Source organism: Zalophus californianus, chromosome 4 (assembly GCF_009762305.2).
Source record: "Zalophus californianus isolate mZalCal1 chromosome 4, mZalCal1.pri.v2, whole genome shotgun sequence".
NCBI classification, from domain to species: domain Eukaryota; kingdom Metazoa; phylum Chordata; class Mammalia; order Carnivora; family Otariidae; genus Zalophus; species Zalophus californianus.
Genome location: NC_045598.1, coordinates 50620182 through 50638807, shown reverse-complemented (window position 1 = coordinate 50638807; position 18626 = coordinate 50620182). Strand labels below are relative to the sequence as shown.

At 40.7% G+C, this 18626-nt stretch overlaps 1 protein-coding gene across 7 annotated transcripts in view; it reads right to left on the bottom strand.

Moving 5' to 3' along the window:
* PATJ (PATJ crumbs cell polarity complex component) overlaps positions 1-18626 on the bottom strand; it is a 349292-nt gene that overhangs the window by 36921 nt on the left and 293745 nt on the right. For all 7 annotated transcript variants that reach the window (XM_027607398.1, XM_027607438.1, XM_027607423.1 and 4 more), the window contains one exon: positions 5132-5215. In XM_027607398.1, coding sequence (XP_027463199.1) covers positions 5132-5215 — 84 coding nt within the window. The remainder of the gene's footprint in view (positions 1-5131; positions 5216-18626) is intronic.

The window sequence follows — 18626 nt, the reverse complement described above, 5'->3', positions numbered from 1 at the left end:
CACACAGGCAGTGACTACTAGTAGTAGTAACTGCTTCATGTATAAGGGAGGTTAACCCTTATACTGCCCCCAACCCCCCAAAAGCTTAGTACACACAATAATGCAATTTTGCATAGCTGTGAACTTTACTATGGGATCAACATGGTTGGGGAGGGAGGGCGAGAGCAGCAGGAGGGGTGGAAGGGGCCGACTGGCTTCATTTAAATGAGGTCAAAAGGGAAATAAACACTAGTGTTTGGTCAGCATTTTTAGACTCAGTCGGCATACTGAATTTGACATCCTCACTCTTAATTGCAAACATCACCACTACTTTAGAGTAAGTGGGAAAGAAATGAGAGGTTTTCAACAGTGTCAAAAACCCCTTGAAGTACACTCTTCTGAACCTGGATCCAAGTGAGCACAAATAGGACCATGAGTGAGAGGCAAACTATACTGGAAACAGCACTGAGTAAAGCCATGGCTCTGCTGGCAAATCTTGTGAATTTGGATAAGCTGCATAACCTCTTGTCAGCCTCCGTTTCCTCATCTGCTAAACAGAGACCAGAGCCAACTTACTATTTTTTTTAACTTAACAAATGTTTGTGTAATGCTTGTGGATCAACCCTTTATAAATATTTACTCATTTAATCCTTATACTAACTCTCTGAAATAGGTCCCATTACCATTTTACAGATGAGGAAAGTAAGCCATGGAGAGGCTAAGAGACTTGACCAAGGTTACACAGCGAACAGATGGAGGAGTCCCAGTTTGAACTCAGACTGTCTTCCCACCCTCAGTCTCTATACCATTCTGCCTCAACTTCCTCTCAGAATGAATTCCTGGAGCCCCCTGCCACAGAGAGAGTCAAGTAGAGCTGTGGATCAGTGGATTTAACACAAGCGAGAAACTGAGGAGCAGAATGGCTGAGGACTCAAAGGAAGGGAGTCACGGGTCACTCCCTCAAGGTCACAGCTAGGAAACAAGCCAAAGGGAAGGATAGCCCCAGCTCATGGCCAGGGGGGATGGCAGAATGGAAGAGTTCCCTCACGATGCTGGTTCTCTACTCCACGTTCTAGTCAATCCCTCTGTGTTCTGGGTAGGTCAGGCTTATCTCTGGTCCTCCATTCCTTCATCTGTCCTGTGAGGGATTGGTCTCAGGCTTCCCCAATTCTAACATTCCAAAGACGAATGACTCATGGCATGAAGAGTAGTTACAGAGAAGGGAGAAGAGAGCAATGAGCCCTTCCTGGAGAAGGTGCGTTTCGAGCTACTCTTTTTTTTTTTTTTTTTAAAGATTTTATTCATTTATTTGACAGAGAGAGACACAGTGAGAGAGGGAACACAAGCAGGGGGGAAGGGAGAAGCAGGCTTCCCACTGACCTGGGAGCCTGATGCGGGCCTCGATCCCAGGACCCTGGGATTATGACCTGAGCTGAAGGCAGATACCCAACGACTGAGCCACCCAGGTGCCCCTGAGCTATTCTTTTTTAAAGCTGATTCTATGATCCAGAAAAATGTTTTAAAAGCCTGATTTTCAAGCTGTTTTTTTTTTTCTTCTTTTTCTTTTCTGGTATATCTTGGGTTTCTGTTCTCACACAGTGTCCAGCATCCACTGTTACTTCGGGCCCATGCTGCATTCTCATTGTTTGAGAAGTATATCCATAGAACAAAGGGGAAAACAGTGTCTCTGGAAAATGTGGTCTGAGCTGATTATTTTCCCTGTATTCCAATAGATGGCACACAAGACCACTTCTGTTACACTCCACTGCAACATAGTTACTTCTATGGACTGAAGGCAAATTCTCTTAAGCCTCTAAAATAGCTTTTGAAAGGCCCTAACAATTATACTTTCAATAAAAAGCACTGTCATGAAACTAATATTATAAAAGCAATTTATACTAAATTCCAGCATGAAGATGCCTGCTCAAATCCAAGTGATCTGCTCCAAGTTCATAGTTTTCATTTCCTCCTCTGCTTATCAAGAGGCACCACTAAATGGCACCAGTAATCATAAGAGAAATATCGCTGTGTAGCTCGAATATTGTGGCGTGATGTATTACCTTAAGTGCCTTACAGAAGCACTATATGCATTATTTAGAGCATTGATGGTAGGGGTGGCAATAGCAGGGCTCTCTATTTGAGACAAAGAGCCATAGGAGGCCCCAGTTGTCAATGGGCGTGTATCACATCTCTTGGGTAGGACAAGGAAGTGGGTGAACCACTGCTTTAAAAGGAAAGAATAACCATACTACACAGCAGTTCCTCGCTATTTTAGTTCACAGGGAAAACCAGGCATTAGCCCTCTACTCTTTCTGCTCCCGCTTGCACATAGAGGAGGATAATGGAGGTGGGGGTAGGGTTAGATGAGGGACTTTGTTTTAGAAAGATAGAGCGAACGCGCGTGTGCACGGGCCGGTGGGAAAAGGCAGAAGGAGAAGGAAAGAAAGAATCCAACGCAGGGTTTGCCCTCACAACCCAGAGATCATGACCTGAGCCGAAATCAAGCCTGACGCTTAACTGACTGAGCCTCCCAGGTGCCCCAAGGGACTGACTTGAAAAGCAGAATCAGAAAGAAGGCAGTCCATGCTAATTATAGAATCGTTAATCTTGCCATGCTAAAACAGTATTGGACTCTATCTTTGAAATCTTTGTAAGCAAAAATCTGGCTTGTCCCAATTGTTTTTTCTTTTTTTTTTTTAAGTGATCTTTACGCTCAACGTGGGGCTGGAACCCACAGCCCCAAGATAAGAGTCGTGCGCTCTACTGACTTGAGCCAGCCAGGTGCCCCATAGCTTGTCCTAATTTTAACCTGAGGATAGAATTAAAACCATGAAAGGCCAGCTGCCAATGCAGAGAACTCTTATAAGCAGAAAGGCCATTGTCTGGAAAGCACTGGTGTATTCTCTGGTTTCATGGTCTTGAAATATACCATCAAAGCTGGCCTGCCTTCTTAAGGCAAACCTGCAGGCCACAGGCTGATTATGCATCATTATGCATCTACACACATCGACCACAACTAGAACAAGCCCGAATGAGGGGCCTAAGCTGCTTAGAAAGGAAACATGTTACTTGACCAAACAGCTATTTCTTAACTGAACACACTATATGCTCTTGTGGACTAGATACTGCTTGGCGTAAAAGAACAGCTTGTCCTGACCAATTAAAAAAAATAATAACTTTTTAGTTGACACACAATGTTACATTATGTCCTGGTCATCTTTAATGAGAAGTGTAGACCATCCATCCATATTGAGTAATGTAATTCAACTGGATGCCAGGAAATGGTTTGAGTTTTCAATTTCTCCTTTTACTTAATTGCTTTCTTCATGTTAACCTGTCCTGTTTGCTTGTATGTGAATATACTATATGGAAGATTGTTATGAAATAAACTATATTTATTTTAAGATTTTATTTATTTATTCATAAGAGACAGAGAGAGGCAGAGGGAGAAAAAGGCTCCCTGCTGAGCACGGAGCCCAATGCAGGACTCAATCCCAGGACCCTGGGATCGTGACCTGAGCTGAAGGCAGACGCTTAACCATCTGAGCCACCCAGGTGCCCTTGAAATAAACTATACTTAAAGTACACAATTTATACTGTGAATTTATATGATTTAAACCTATGCAACCATCACCATAATCAAAGAAATGCACATATTAGATTTAGTTTCAAGTGACCATTATAGAATAATTCGTGGGCTTACAGATCACATAAGTATCTAGACATGTATGTATCTGTACTCTTGAATATTCTATCTATTTATTTTACAGAGCCAATTATGATAACACCAGTTAATTAGAAAACCTAGGGAGGGAAAAAAAAAAAACCCTCAAAACTTCTGACCACTAAAAAATGGTGTTGTATGCTAAAGCAGTCAAGCCAATTCCCAAAGAGATCTCGCTTATTTTTCTAACCTCAGACACTTGTGCCTTAATGAATGTACTGGGAATTTGTCCTAATCCAATGATGAAGCCCAGTAAAAGTCTGCAGAGAAACCCCGAATTTAATTTGCAATGAGCCTGGCCTCTCCTTTAACTCCTTCTTGCCTATATTTTCTGCCCTTAATTATATCTGTGGTTTCATCTTGGGAGGCAGACTTGAACCACCAAAGGGAAAATAAAATTCTATGATGTCATTCATAATGTGCTATATTAAAGTTGCAAGGCAAAAATGCACATGCCCACCATAAAATGTTAACTATTCAATTAAATTCATCCAATGAAAGAAATAAATGTTGCCTAAAGGTTTCACACCATCAAAAAAGCTCTTTCGTTCCACCTACCAGAATGCCTGGCATTGACCTGCCATTCATCCGTTCCCTAGTTCAGACACTGCCTACCTTGGCATTTTTTTAAAAGGCTTTAACACCTTTGTTAATTGAGAGTCCATTTGAAAGAGGCAAGCTAGCCATTTCACATGTACCACCTAAAAGGAGAAGATCCCACATTTTCATCAACTAGAAAACAAAAGCAGAAAGGCATGGACCTCCACTTTACTTAAAGATTTATTAGGAATAAGAAAACAATGCTTAAAACTGCAATGAAAGTCTTTAAAACGTCAGGTGTGCATGTTTATGCATATGTGTCTGTATGTCTGTGTTTTTAGGAGCGAATTTAGACAGGTATAATGGAGGGGCCAAAAAGTCAAATTGCAGTACTATACACTCTCACTTGCTATTAAGACGATAGAACTATTAGAACTATAAAACTTCAATTTAAAAAAAGTTTTCACAGATTTAGATAGATAATCTGCCGTGATTCTGATGACAGTTATTCAAAGTACATTAAAAAAAAGAAAAAAGTAAGGTACATGTTTTGCTAAATGGGAGAGAAGTGAGGATATAGTTAAGTACAAGGCAGTGAGTAAACAGACTTTGTGGATCAAGGTCAGTAAAGGAATTGTATTTGCTAGTATGTTTTTAAAAACATTCATTCATTCATTCACTCATTCACTCATTCATTCATTCAAGAAGGCTGGGAGGGACAGAGAGAGAATCTTGAGCAGGAGCAGGCTTCATGCTCAGTGGATGTGGGGCTGGATCTCAACCCTGAGATCATGACCTGAGCCAAAATCAAGAGTCGGACCCTTAACCAACTGAGCCACCCAGGCGCCCCTGTATTTGTTAGTATTAATAAAATTCATAGTCCTATACCTCTAATATCTGGTCACCGGCCCAAAGTCTTCCATCTCTGGCTGCCGCTCCTTCCTCGTAGACTTCATGTATAACTATAGCATCCTATAAAAAAACAAATTCTTATTAATTTCCAACAACCATAAATGCTTCCTTACATAAACAACTAAACATAGGCAGCAACCCATAATTTGCTCTTTGCTAATAATGTCCTATTTTATTTGACCTAAAAGTAAACACAAAACACGGAGTTATGATATATTCAGAGGTGTAATTAATTTTTCCTAGGTTTATTATTTCATTTGACTGGCTTTGCCTAATATTTCAAGTTAAACTTGCCCCATGTGTTTTACTGTTAACCTGTACATTGCTGCTGTGTATGAACTTGAGGTGAACTATGTGTCATTCTTACTTACATTTTACGGTATATTTTGAAACACGGTTTCAGGTATTTATTAGTATTCAAGGATTTGGCATAGATGTGTGGCCTGATGCAGGGGGTCTGTCAGGCCTCATTACTTGGGCAATGAAAGAAAGAACTGAAGTGGAATGAAATGACCCTGGAAGATGAAGCATGGAGGAGGGGAAAGGGTGTTCATGAACCTAAGTGTAAGACAGCTGTGGGTTCAAATTCTGACCTGCCCTTGTGTAACTGTGGGCAAATTAACTCCTGAACCGAGCCTCCTGAGCCATAAAATCAGGACAATACCTAAGGTAGGTAAGTATAAGCTGAAGAAAGCATATCATGGTTAGTGAATTTAAAAGATTCCTATCTTTTCAAATTAATAACTTTACATTTTTTATCATAAAAATAACCCATGTAAAGGACTTAAGCAAAACCACAGGGTATAGTGAACCACAGAAGAGACTGCCTCCCTTGCTGGTCCCACTCCCCAGAGACAATCACCATCAACAGTTTCCTAAGGACCCCTGCAGACAGTTTACATCTATACACCCAAATACTGATATTACATGTATATGGGTTTTGGTGAGACTATTTTGAAAAATATTCAATTGAATATGTTCATACAACTTTTCACCCTCATGTTGAGCAAACGGAATTTTTTAAAAGATTTATTTATTTATTTGGGAGAGAGCGCACGTGAGCATGAGTGCCATGGACACAGGGAGTGGGAGAGGGAATCTGAAGCAGACTCTGTCCTGAGCACAGGGCCCTGCACAGGGCTTGATCTGACAACACTGACTGGGTCACGACCTGAGCTGGCATCAAGAGCTGGATGCTAAACCAGCTGCGCCAATGCAGACACCCCACAAGCAGGGGATTTTTATGGAGCTGGAAACTGAGCCAGAAGTCATTGGTTCTTTCTGGTGTTTATCAAACTGAGGGGCACTGAAAAAACAATGCTGGGAGGATCATGCCGGCTGTCTTATTAGAGGGCTGCTGGGAGAGGAAAGGAGCTGCTGCTGCTGTTTTTTTTTAAGATTTTATTTATTTATTTGAAAGAGAGAAAGCACAAACAGGAGGAGCAGCAGGTAGAGGGGAGAAGGAGAGGCAGACTCCCCACTGAGCAAGGAGCCAGATGCGGGGCTCAATCCCAGCACCCTGAGATCATGACCTGAGCTGAAGGCAGACACTTAACAACTGAGCCACCCAGGCGCCCCAGAAAAGAGTTTCTGATGGAGATTAGAAAGAGGTCTGTGGGTCTTATGAGAAGCGTGGATTTGAGCCCTGCACTGCCCAGTGTCACCTCATTCCCCACCCCCCCCAGCACACACGCTGGTTGCAAGACCCTGCAAGCGGACTCTAGGCATGATGGATCCCACCTTGAAAGAAGTCCTGTGTCCCAACCATTGGGGCTTGGAAGCCAGCAGGATTTCTTGACTTGTGATCATAAAGGTCTGGGTAAGAAAGGGCTTGATGATTACCAGGAGGACTGGTGATAATGACCAGGGGCCTACCAATGATGTCTAGGAGCTCTGTAAAGAAACCAGAACTCCGAGAGTTTAAAGCGCCTCCAAAATGACTGAGGCCGATTCTGCCTTAGTCCAGAAGTATGGAGCCTCAGAATCAGAACTGACAAGAAGTCAACATAAAGAAGTATTTCTTGCAAAAATATAACAAGATAGGAAAAAAAGACCCAAACCAAATCTTTTTTTTTTTTTTTTTAATTTATTTGAGAGAGCAAGAGCACAAACAGGGGGAGGGGCAGAGGCAGAAGGAGAAGCAGGCTTCCCACGGAGCAGGGAGCCCAATGTGGGGCTCGATCCCAGGACCCTAGGATCATGACCCAATCCGAAGGCAGACGCTTAACCGACTGAGCCACCCAGGCACCCCTCAAATCTACTTTCTTAAAAAAAAAAAAAAAAAAAAAGCTTTGTATACAAATTCTGGAGTAGAGAAGCAATACACGAGAATATTAAGAGGTTCTACAACCAGATGACCCAACTGGATTCCAAATACCTTTACAATATTAAACACTTTCATTTTACTACCACACAATTCTGAAAACACTCTTTATTATAGCAGTTAGAGAGGCAGCTCCCAGGAGCCAGGAAAGATTCCTTAATCCATTTTGCACTATGGATTCTGTATCAGCAACAGATTTTAAACCATTCTTTGTTTTAACTCTTGACTTAGGAAATTTTCACACCCAGGGAGCACCTACACTGCCAAGAGTTGGTTTCTCTGAACTGTTTCAGGGGAATGGTTTGTGGAAACGTGCTGGGTCAGTGGCTTCAGGTGATCCCCAAAACAATGCCAAGATGACACCAAGGGCCACTTTTATGAAAGTAGTGCAGGGAGAAACTAATGCAAGCTTCTGGTAATACCCCATGTTATGCTGGTTTTCCAAGTTTGGAGGCCAAACACCCCATCTTCACTGGAGTGGGGGAATCAGATTGAACTCCTACTATACACAGTTTTTATAGCGTTACACTTTCAGCCTAAACTCCTTTAAATCTTGCAACATTACAAAAGTCAAATGAGAAACTTCTCTTCGTTTATACTTAAAAGGAAGAAAAAGATCCAACGGAGTTTTTATTTCATAAAAGTAGCTGGAATTGGTTGAGCATCTGCCTTTGGCTCAGGTCATGATCTCGGTGTCCTGGGATGGAGCCCCGTGTCGGGCTCCCTGCTCAGTGAGGCATCTGCTTCTCCCTTTCCCTTTCCTTCCCTCCCTGTTTGTGCTCACTCTCTCACTCACTCTCTCTCTCAAATAAATAAAATCTTAAAAAAAAAAAAGAAATACACTGTTTCTCAAATGCCAAACTCATGGCCAATGATCTGTTTAGTCCACGAGTCTGTGTGGAAAAACTCCCCATTTATTCCTTTCCTTGACTACTGCTGTGATTTCTCTTAAAGTTATCAGTGAAAATGCAAGAAAACATGAGACACACTGACCCAGCAATAGAAAAAAGTCACATTTCTTACCATGTGCCCTGTGTGCTGAAAGTGTGTTGTGAGATTATGGCTCTAGACAGCTGCATTAACTGGGGGTGTAGAGGTGAGAAGTGGGGGCCAGCAGCTAAATTAGAAATGTAGGCTGGTTTGGGCACCTGGGTGGCTCAGTCGTTAAGCATCTGCCTTCGGCTCAGGTCCTGGGATCGAGCCCCGCATCGGGCTCCCTGCTCCTGGGAAGCCTGCTTCTCCCTCTCCCACTCCCCCTGCTTGTGTTCCCCCTCTCTGTGTGTCTCTCTCTGTCAAATAAATAAATAAAATCTTAAAAAACAAACAAACAAACAAACAACTTTTAGAAATGTAGGCTGGTGAACTGAAAAGAAAAATGGATTTATTTTTCCCAAAACTTACATGATTCATAAGGTAGGACAGAATAATAAAAAAAAGATACTGCACTGAGATATTTTAGGTAGCTATTTGACAAGGCAACATTAAAATTTTCTTTCTACTTTGAAACAATTGTGATTAGATGAAATAATGGGTCATTAATGAAAGACTGCCCTTTACTGTTTAAAAAACAAAAAATCTAGAGTTGATTATACATAGGATTCTTATCTTCTCATTGTATATCCTTTTAAATGTTGATGCTCTTGAGCTAGTCACACAAAACTGCTTGTTGGCGCAGTTCTGAGTGGCTTCTCTCCCACCCCTATCTCTGCATATTTAAATAACATTCCTTCACCCTAGAATACCTCAGTGACTCTGTCTACCAATACCAATGACTTCTTCTAAAACTCATCTATTCCAGAAGCAGTGTATTAATCATTTCCCTGTGGGTGGGTTGCTGGCTTACACTGAGGAGAGGCTGCAGAGACACATGCTTATGAGCTAGGTCTCTGGAGTCAGATTTCTTAGTCCAAATCCTGGCCCTGCTACTTCTGGCCATGGGCCTTGGGAATACTATTAACCTCTCCAGGCCTTAGCTTCCTCATGTTTTTATGGTTTTAACAATATTATCTACACATAAAGCTTTATGTACAATGCCAGCACATAGTAAGAAGTGAGAACATCTCATTATATTTAACGCCTCTGTGCCAAAGTTGCTGCACGCTTCCCATTCGTGCCTTTCAATCCTCATAACAAGGAAGCAAGTGCAGTATTATTAGTCTCATTTACAGCTGGGGGTATGGAGGCTCAGAAGGATTCAGACGTGACCAGGTCTTTGCAGCTTCTAAGTAGGAAAGATCAAATTCCAACTTGGGACTGTTTAACACCAAAGCCTGTGTTCCTACCACTACTGCAAGCGTCTCATCTGTTTTGAATATTTTATTTTGCACTTGTATAAGAGCTAACTTGGGATTTTCCATATGGCATCAATTCTGTTGAATTATTGTCTCCTCAACTCCACAGCAAAAACCTTGAGGGCATGAGCTGATCATTTTATAGAGAGTGAACAAAAAGACAACTGTGGAAGTGAAAATTGAAGCCCAATGAGGTGAGGTGATGATCTATGGACCTCACTTGCTAGTTCTGGTACCTGGTTAGGGTTTGCACTACACAAAGCATGATGGGTAAGCCCTCTCCCCAATCCAACATGGAGTCTCGCTCTTAATTCTGTTATTCTCGTCTCTTTCCTTCCTTCCTTCCTTTTTTTTCTAACCTCTTTCTGCGTACCTAGATTATTCACTGAATGATTTTTTTCTACAGGAGCAGATATATACAAGGGATGCCTTGATGTGTGAAATAAAAAGTTGTTCAGTCCAAAAAATCAGATTAATTCCTCCTAATGGAAGACTTAAGAATCATTTACAGATGACCAAGACCGACATATAACAAAAAACTAATTTCCTCTTGGTAGTTGTAATTTTCACTGGGACAAGAGAAATTTAAGTAAGATGGTCTGTTTATTTACTGCCTGAGACAAGACCAACAATTAGGCTCTGGCCACTCTACATTATTCATTTGCCTGGCCAACTCTGGAGCCAGGGAAGAATTTCATCAGTGAGTTGGAGGGTCTTTCATATGTTGCGCTTTCCTTAATCAGAAGGGTCAGGTAGGATTTCAGAGACATAGGAAAAGTCTTCTGCTTAAAAACTTCTCTCTCATCAATTTCTGAAACATTTCCATTAATTAGGGATAACATTAAAAAAAAAGACACCCAGGAAGAAGTAGCTGGCTAGTAAATTTAACATATTGTTTAAGGGACCACTGTCTTAAAGTCTCCATTCTTTTCTTTTTTTTTTTTTAATATTTTTATTTATTTGACAGAGAGAGAGAGAAAGAGTGCGTACAATCAGGGGAAGCAGCAGGCAGAGGGGAGGGGGAGAGGCTGACTCCACTCTGAGCAGGGAGCCCGAAGCAGGGCTCGATCCCAGGACCCTGGGATCATGACCGGAGCTGAAGGCAGCAGTTTATTTTTTATTTTTTTTAGATTTTATTTATTTATTTATTTATTTGAGAGAGAAAGAGAAACAGCATGAGATGGGAGAGGGTCAGAGGGAGAAGCAGGCTCCCCACTGAGCCAGGAGCCCGATGTGGGACTCGATCCCAGAACTCCGGGATCATGAACGAGCCGAAGGCAATCACTTAGCTAACTGAGCCATCCAGGTGCCCCCAAAAGCAGATTTTAACTGACTGAACCACCCAGGTGCCCCTTACTGCCTCTATTCTTAAAAAGGTATTTTTAAAATATAGATAATATACATATATGGTACTAGACTCAAAAGAGTATACACTGAAAAGTTTCTCTGTAGCACCTGTCCCTCAGCCAAATCTCCCTAATTAGAAACAAATAGTATTAAGTTTCTTGTGTATTTTTAGAGAGATAGGCTATATATCTATATTTGGAAAGTACAAAGGCACCAAAGGCTTGAAGGCCATGGTCTCTCTTATCTGCTACCTCTTTTGTTTCATGAAATTCTACTTGAGCCAGCCAAGTGCCACCTCTTCTATGAAACTTTCTCTGACTCTCTCCCCCAGGCAAAGTTGATCAACCTTCCTGTGGATCACTGCTGTATTTCCTAGTATTACTGAACTTATCACAGTATCACAATAGCTTCTTCATGGATCTAGGTCCTGTACTACGTCCTAGCCTCTGTGGAACCCTTTCACCTCCTCTTTGGTGCTGAGCCCAGAGTAGGCACTGAGTAAATGTTTGCTAAATGATTATCAAGAAATTGGTTGGGATAGAAAAAGGCATCAAAATGACCCAGAAACAGGTGGCTGGCAGGGTATGTCATAACCTTACCCTAATCCAACCAAGTTTTTTTCTCTCTCTTTTAAATACAAACCAAGCTTCTAATGGCAAAATATTAGTGATATACAACCAAAATGCCCATCACACATGGATGTTAAATCCATGTGAATTTCCAGAGGATTTACTTTAGCTCAAAGAGCAATTTTTTTTAGAGAGAGAGGGAGGTGCAGAGGGAGAGAGAAAATCCCAAGCAGACTCTGCGCTGAGTGCAGAGCCCAGCTCAGGGCTCAATCTCACACCCTGAGATCATGACCTGAGCTGAAATCAAGAGTCGGCTGCTTAACCAGCCGACTGAGCCAACCAGCCACCCCTCAAGGAGCAATTTAAAGAGCCAAGGTTGAGGGACTTAATTATCACTGAGCCCCATGAAAATCACAACTTTTTCAAAGGGGATTCAAACTCTGCATTGCTGGTCAAGAATTTCACAACACACAGTAATGGACCCTTAGAGTCAAAGTCATCAGACACTTCAGCCCATCTGCCACCATTTTCTTTACTGTTCAAGCTGCCGACAAGTAGATAAAGCAACTCATCACATACCAAAAATCAGCAAAAGGCAATTTTATTATTGTCACCATAGGCCCAGAACCCTTAAAGAAGCCATGTGGTAGAAAAAGTAACTATGGATCTCCTGTGGATGGAAGAGTATCAGTAAGCAGAATATCAGTAAGCACCCTTGTGCGGGTAAACTCTTTCCACAGAATGAGATTTAATAGATTAAATTTCTAGATATCAGTGGATTGTTTCAACAAGCATTTCAGAACAACACTTTGAAAAAGAATTATGTTGTAGATATTACTATAAGGGACCATGTATATATGGCTTAATTTTACTGCTTGCAGGCATGCTTTACTTAATTTGGATCACTCTAGAATTAAACCCAATCTTTGCCGTGCTCATAAAGCCCCTGCTCCCATTCTCCTCAAAAAAAAAAAAAAAAAAAAAAAAAAATCCTAAGGGACATTTTAACTACAGAAAAATTTCACATTAAATTTCACATTTAGGGGGAAAACATATTACCAGTGGTCCCCAAAGAGTGTTATGTCTTATTTCCCTGCTTTATGGGAAAAATCCCTCCTAATAAGAAAGACCCATGAGGACCACAGAAGGATTAAAAATATTGTGTATAAAATGGGCATTGTTTTTCGTCTGGAAGAAACCACGGTTCAGATCTGTGGCCTTAGAGGAGTAATGCTCCTTCTACAACATCATTTAACAGAGTTCCCCTCTGAGGCGGTTGCTGCCCAGAAATGAGACAGATGTGTCTTCTATACAGTAGACGACTTTCTCAGCAGGAAGGCCAAACCAATGAGGGGTGATAATACAGTGGGGATAGTAAAATGCTCAGTCCAGTGCTGTGCAAATCAAAACGATGTGGACCTCTACATTGAAAAACATATGGAGATGTATTAAGTTACTGATTTGTGATGTCTGTTGCAGTTAGAGTTTAAAAAGAAAAGTGTGGGCTAAAACTGTGAAAGAATATTTTACTCTGAACAAAGTTGATTGTACTTATGTAAGTAAGGGGATAAGTGTCTTTAGAACATGATGCTTTTCTGTCCTAAACCCTTTGTGTCCAAAACAAAACAAAACAAAACGAAATCCAAGCAAACCGAACAACCAAGCTTCCCCATTATATTTTAATTAGAATGTGATTTGGAAAAAAGGGGGGGGGGCGGTATGGTGTGGAAGAACAGAAGGACCCAGGACGGGGAGAGAAAGGAGTTAATTTTTCTCATAACTCTGGCCAATTTTGCAAGTGGTTCTACATTAACGGCTTGCTTCATGACACTTACAGTAAAGCAAAGAGTCGAAATACATGGTTTCTAAAGTCATTCCACCTCTCAAATTTTAGACCTCTGTGAACTCATATAGACTTGCAAAGCAAAGCAGAGATTTTATGCAGATACTTAGGTCCTGCCTAAGAATAATTAGATCTCCTTCTAAATGGCAGACCAGAAGAATCCCAGCTCTCACAGGCTGAGGGAGATCAGAAAGAGATGGGGTGGGGGGAGTCGGGTAACTAGCTAGTCTACTAGTTACTTTTACTGCAAAACTTAGTGGCTTAAAACAAAAACTAACCATTTGTTTGTCCATGATTCCGTGGGCTGGCAATTTGGGCTGGGTTCAGGGGGCAAGTTCTCCTCTCTCCTGTCTCAGTTGGGCTCACATGAGTTTGTGGTCAGGTTGGCTGGGGCCTCAGCCAGGATAGCTAGACCCCTCTCCCTCCAGGTGCTCTTTCCAAGGTGTGTCATCCTCCGGGAGGCCTGTCCAGACTTGTCTGCAAGGTGGCAGTCTTTCAGGAGGACAAGAGCTAAACCTAAGGCCTTGGGGCTAAGGTTTGGAAGTCATTCAATGTCACTTTCACTATTTTGGTCAAAGCAAGTCAATTGGCCAGCTGGAATTCAAGGAAGCTGGAAAGAGCTGCACAAAATTTATGATCAATTTTAACCTCCTACAGACTCTATCAAGTCTGCCAGAGGAATTTTCCAGCCCGTAAACAATGGACAGCAGCAATGTATGGTGGGGATCCTGGCTATGGACACATAAACCTGTGTTCAGAGTTGAGCTCTACCACTTATCATGGCTTTGTGATACTTCTATTAAGGTGTTTAACCTCACTGAACCAGTGTTCCCGTCTCTGTAAAATGGAATAAATCCTACCTTTCAGGGTTTGAGGATGAAGTGAGATTATGTACATATTGTCAAGCAAAGTGTCAGCCAAATAGATGTTGAGTATTTGCTAATGAGGACTCCCAACACATATATATCTAAGGCTGAAGGGGGCCTACATGGGACATGAAGGAAGGAATGTATGTCAGAGTGGTCAAAGTTCATGACTCTAAGGATGAATGACACCGACACCAGTCTCGGTCCATTTTTTAATTTCTATTTTTCCTATAATTATGGTGAACCAAGAATACAACTGATTGCTCCTTTCTTTCTCTTTTTTTTTTAAGATTTTATTTTTAAGTAATCTCTACACCCAAGTGGGACTTGAACTTATGGAGATTACGAGTTGCACGCTCTACCAACTGAGCCAGCTAGGGGCCCCCTGAGTGTTTCGTTTCACGAATGATTATGCTACAGGATATTTTAGGTCCTTCCTCTCTCCCTCCCTCCCTCCTTCCTTCCTTCCTCTCTTTCCTTCCTTTCTTTCTCTCTCTCTCTCTCTCTCTCTTTTTCAGAGGGAGAAAAAGAGGGGTGGGGCAGTGGGAGAGGGAGAGAGAATCTTAAGCAAGCTTCAAGCCCAGTGCAGAGTCCAACACAAGGCTCCATCTTACAGCCCTGAAATCATGACCTGAGGTGAAATCAAGAGTCATAATGGACACTTAACTGACTGAGCTACCCAGGCACCTCTTTAGGTTATTCTTTCTTAAGTCATGGACTGCTCAGGGCTAAGGCCAAGGGACCATTTGAATGTAAACAAGATCTAAGCCAGACTGGAAAAGTCCTGTTACCAGGTATTTTGATTCTTTTGTTTTCGTTAAGTATAGTCAGTCTTCATTGTTTGTGGATTCTGTATTTGCAAGGTCACTCACTCCCCCAAATCAACGTTCCTGGTACATTCACAGTCATTTGTGGACATGGGCAAAGTGGTAAAAAATTTCAGTTGCCTGATTCACTTGTTCCCAGCAAAAGTAGAACAAGGTGACATTTTGCCTTCATGTTTCAGCTCTCCTATTGTGAACAAGCAACTTTTTCGTGGTCTTTTTAGTGCCACATGTTTTGTGTATTTGTGCTTTTGCTGTTTAAAACAGCCCCCAAGCACGAGACTGAAGTGCTGTCTTGTGTTTCTAAGCAGGAGAAGGCTGTGATGTGCCATATGGAAAAAAATACATGTGTCAGATAACTTCTGTTCATTTATGAGTTACAGTGTTGCTGGCCATGAGTTCAATGTTAATGAGCCAACAATAGATATTAAAATAAACTATCTTTAAAAAAATAACACATGTAAAACAAGGTTATGTATTTATCGACTGTTAAAAAATGTTGTGACCAGAGGAATCCATCTCTGTATTTACCCTGGAAGTAATGGTTCAGTATTCACTAACTCAGTGTTTGCTATGACTTTATAGAACAGAACTACCATGAATAACAAGAACTGACTGTACTTCCTACTATTGCTTCTCCCTGGTGATACTTCTCTACAACATAGCTGGGAAGTCCAATGCGAAAGGTGATAAAGGTAGAAAAGCAAACATGGGCTATCTATAATAGGGATGGCAGGACTCCTGTCAACAGAGGCAAGTCTCTGTTTTCCCTTCCCTGCTATTGTGGGGCAGTAGGTTGACTAACCCAAGGATGGAAGACTGAATGCATTTTTCTTGCTGTAGCATGTATTGTTATGCTTACATTCCATGTGTTTTGTAGATCTATATTTTTTTGAACCCATTATAAAGGTAAAGGGCAAAGATGATTCAAGACAAGTTGCACAGATACTAACCTTCCCCACCTTTAAGCCCCCTGCTTTGATGCAAAAGGTATTTGGCATACCCTCGCTGATTCATGAGAAGCAAAATGTTAAGAGATTACTTTCAATATCTCATAAGAACATGCAGGACTTGAGGTAGAATGTAGTCAATAAATGCCATATTTTCTTTAAGATGATTTTTTCCCTTGTTTTATTTTAATTTTGTAATTTGGATGAATCTCAGAATCAAGTGTACATTCACTATACTGCTTTCCTATCATGGATACAATAAAAGATTATTACTTTAGAAGAAGTACAATATTTGTCAAAGTGATAGAGTTTTGTTTGCCAACTTCATAGGTTGAATAATTATGTTCAGAAAACCTGAAGAAACCATAGCTATACAAGGGAAGTCAACAGAGTCAAAAGAACTTACTATACTTGGAATCTTACTTTTGAAATCTGGATACTCTAATAAATTAGGTTTCACTACATAGATTTTCTACAAATCTCAAAACACAGTCTTCAACTAATCCCCATAAAACTCTGCTACAAAAGGAACAAAGGGTGAGTCTCTATATCCTAATCCCAATTTATTCATTTATTGTAATATGCTTCAGGTAGGGTATGAAGATTCATACCTACAAAACCCTCCAAGAGAAAGAAAATGGATCACAATGTTCAGCACCTACTATTCTGAAATGCAGAAACTTTCTTGGGTAATAAACTATAGGCAACACGAATGAGTGTTAAATCAGCAATACTAGTGGCTCTTGACTAAAAGCACGGATTAAATGATCAGTTACACAGGAAGCGGTTAACAGCAATCTGTGTGTGTGTGTTAAACAATGGACTACATAAGCTATCCTAAAACTCAAGCTCAGGGATTGCAAACTCTTGCACACCACAGGTAACTAAAATGTGGAATGAAAATCACAGCAATAAAACAGCTAATATAAGAACTGCAATGAATATATAAAAAGTTTCACATTTTAAGACTCAGAAAAGCTTTCCCTTCTCAAACTCAGAAAAGAAACTGTTTTATATTTACTTAAAATGGAGTTCCCTTGCCAAGACTGATTTAGCAAAAGGTTGATACTCATCAATATGAATATAATTTTTCATACTGAAATATAGATTCATTTTAAGGAAATGGGATAATATTTGCATTATATTTTATAAGTCCCTATAGTTCCATCTGGTCCTTATTTATCTAAACTTTACTCAGCTTGCATAATATTTTTGCTTACAGTCATATTCCTTAAGATCAGAAATGCCCAAATCTGGAAATTCAGAGGTACTATTCGTTAACATTCTTTCAGTGTGATTCATAGACTTTTTGCAAACTCTGCTTTGATTTTAAAATAAAACTAAGGTAATAAGATGTTTTGTGTAAAAATATATGACTTAAGCAATAATGATAAAAGGAGACTGGCTTTGGGGGATTACACGCCAAAGCAAACCACACTCCTCATGAAACAGACCGTGCAAAGTTCATTTGAAGGTAATAGCAAAATAAAACACTTAATCAAATGTAAAATAGTTTTCTATTCTGCTTACTTTAAAAAAAAAAAAAAACTAGTGGTTTAAGTTGCTACAGTTCTACATTTAAATGGCCAAAAGCAGTAACAGCTAAACAACAGCATGTAACATGGTGAATCAGGGTTAAGTGAGTTTGCTGCAGAGCTGGACATATGGTTAGAGCTGAAAGACAGGTATTTTTCACTTCAATTTCTAGATGGATGACTTTACCACATAGTATCCAAATGTGAGAGTCCTTCTACCTCCATGCTTCTTGCTGATGTACCTCTCCTATCTACAGAACTGCTGTTTAACGAGAGTGAATTAAATTGCAGGTGGTGAAAAAAATACTGATTTGAAACATGGAGAGAAATAAGATTCAGAATCTGACATTCCCAGGCCTTCTAAATATTACGAGTATCTAAATTTTACAATTTACCCTGGCCATTCACTGACCTCAGTTACAACGCTGCAATGGTACCAAGAATATAAAGACAAAACAAATGTCCTGGCTAACTGTTTTCCTCTTACAAAGAGACAAGCTTATCTCCAGCCCAGAGGAACAACACAAGTGTAACAACTAGGGCTTATATTCATAAACTTGATCTTTCCAAAAGTGGTAACAATGACTAGCTTCCATAGAACAAAACTAAACAATAATTAAGCCTTATTTTCTAGTTAAAAAAAAACTGAAGATCAAAGTTTTAAGGAAGTTGTGAGATGGGAATGTAAAAAGAGAGAATGAATTTCCTTAGACTGCCATAACCTTGGGGCACCTGAGTGGCTCGGTTAAGCGTCTGCCTTCGGCTCACGTCATGATCCCAGGGTCCTGGGATCAAGCCCCACGTCGGGCTCCCTGCTCAGTGGGGAGCCTGCTTCTCCCTCTCCCTCTGCCTGCTGCTCTGTCAAATAAATAAAATTTTTAAAAAAAATTAAAAAAAGACTGCCATAACCTTGAGAAAAAGAC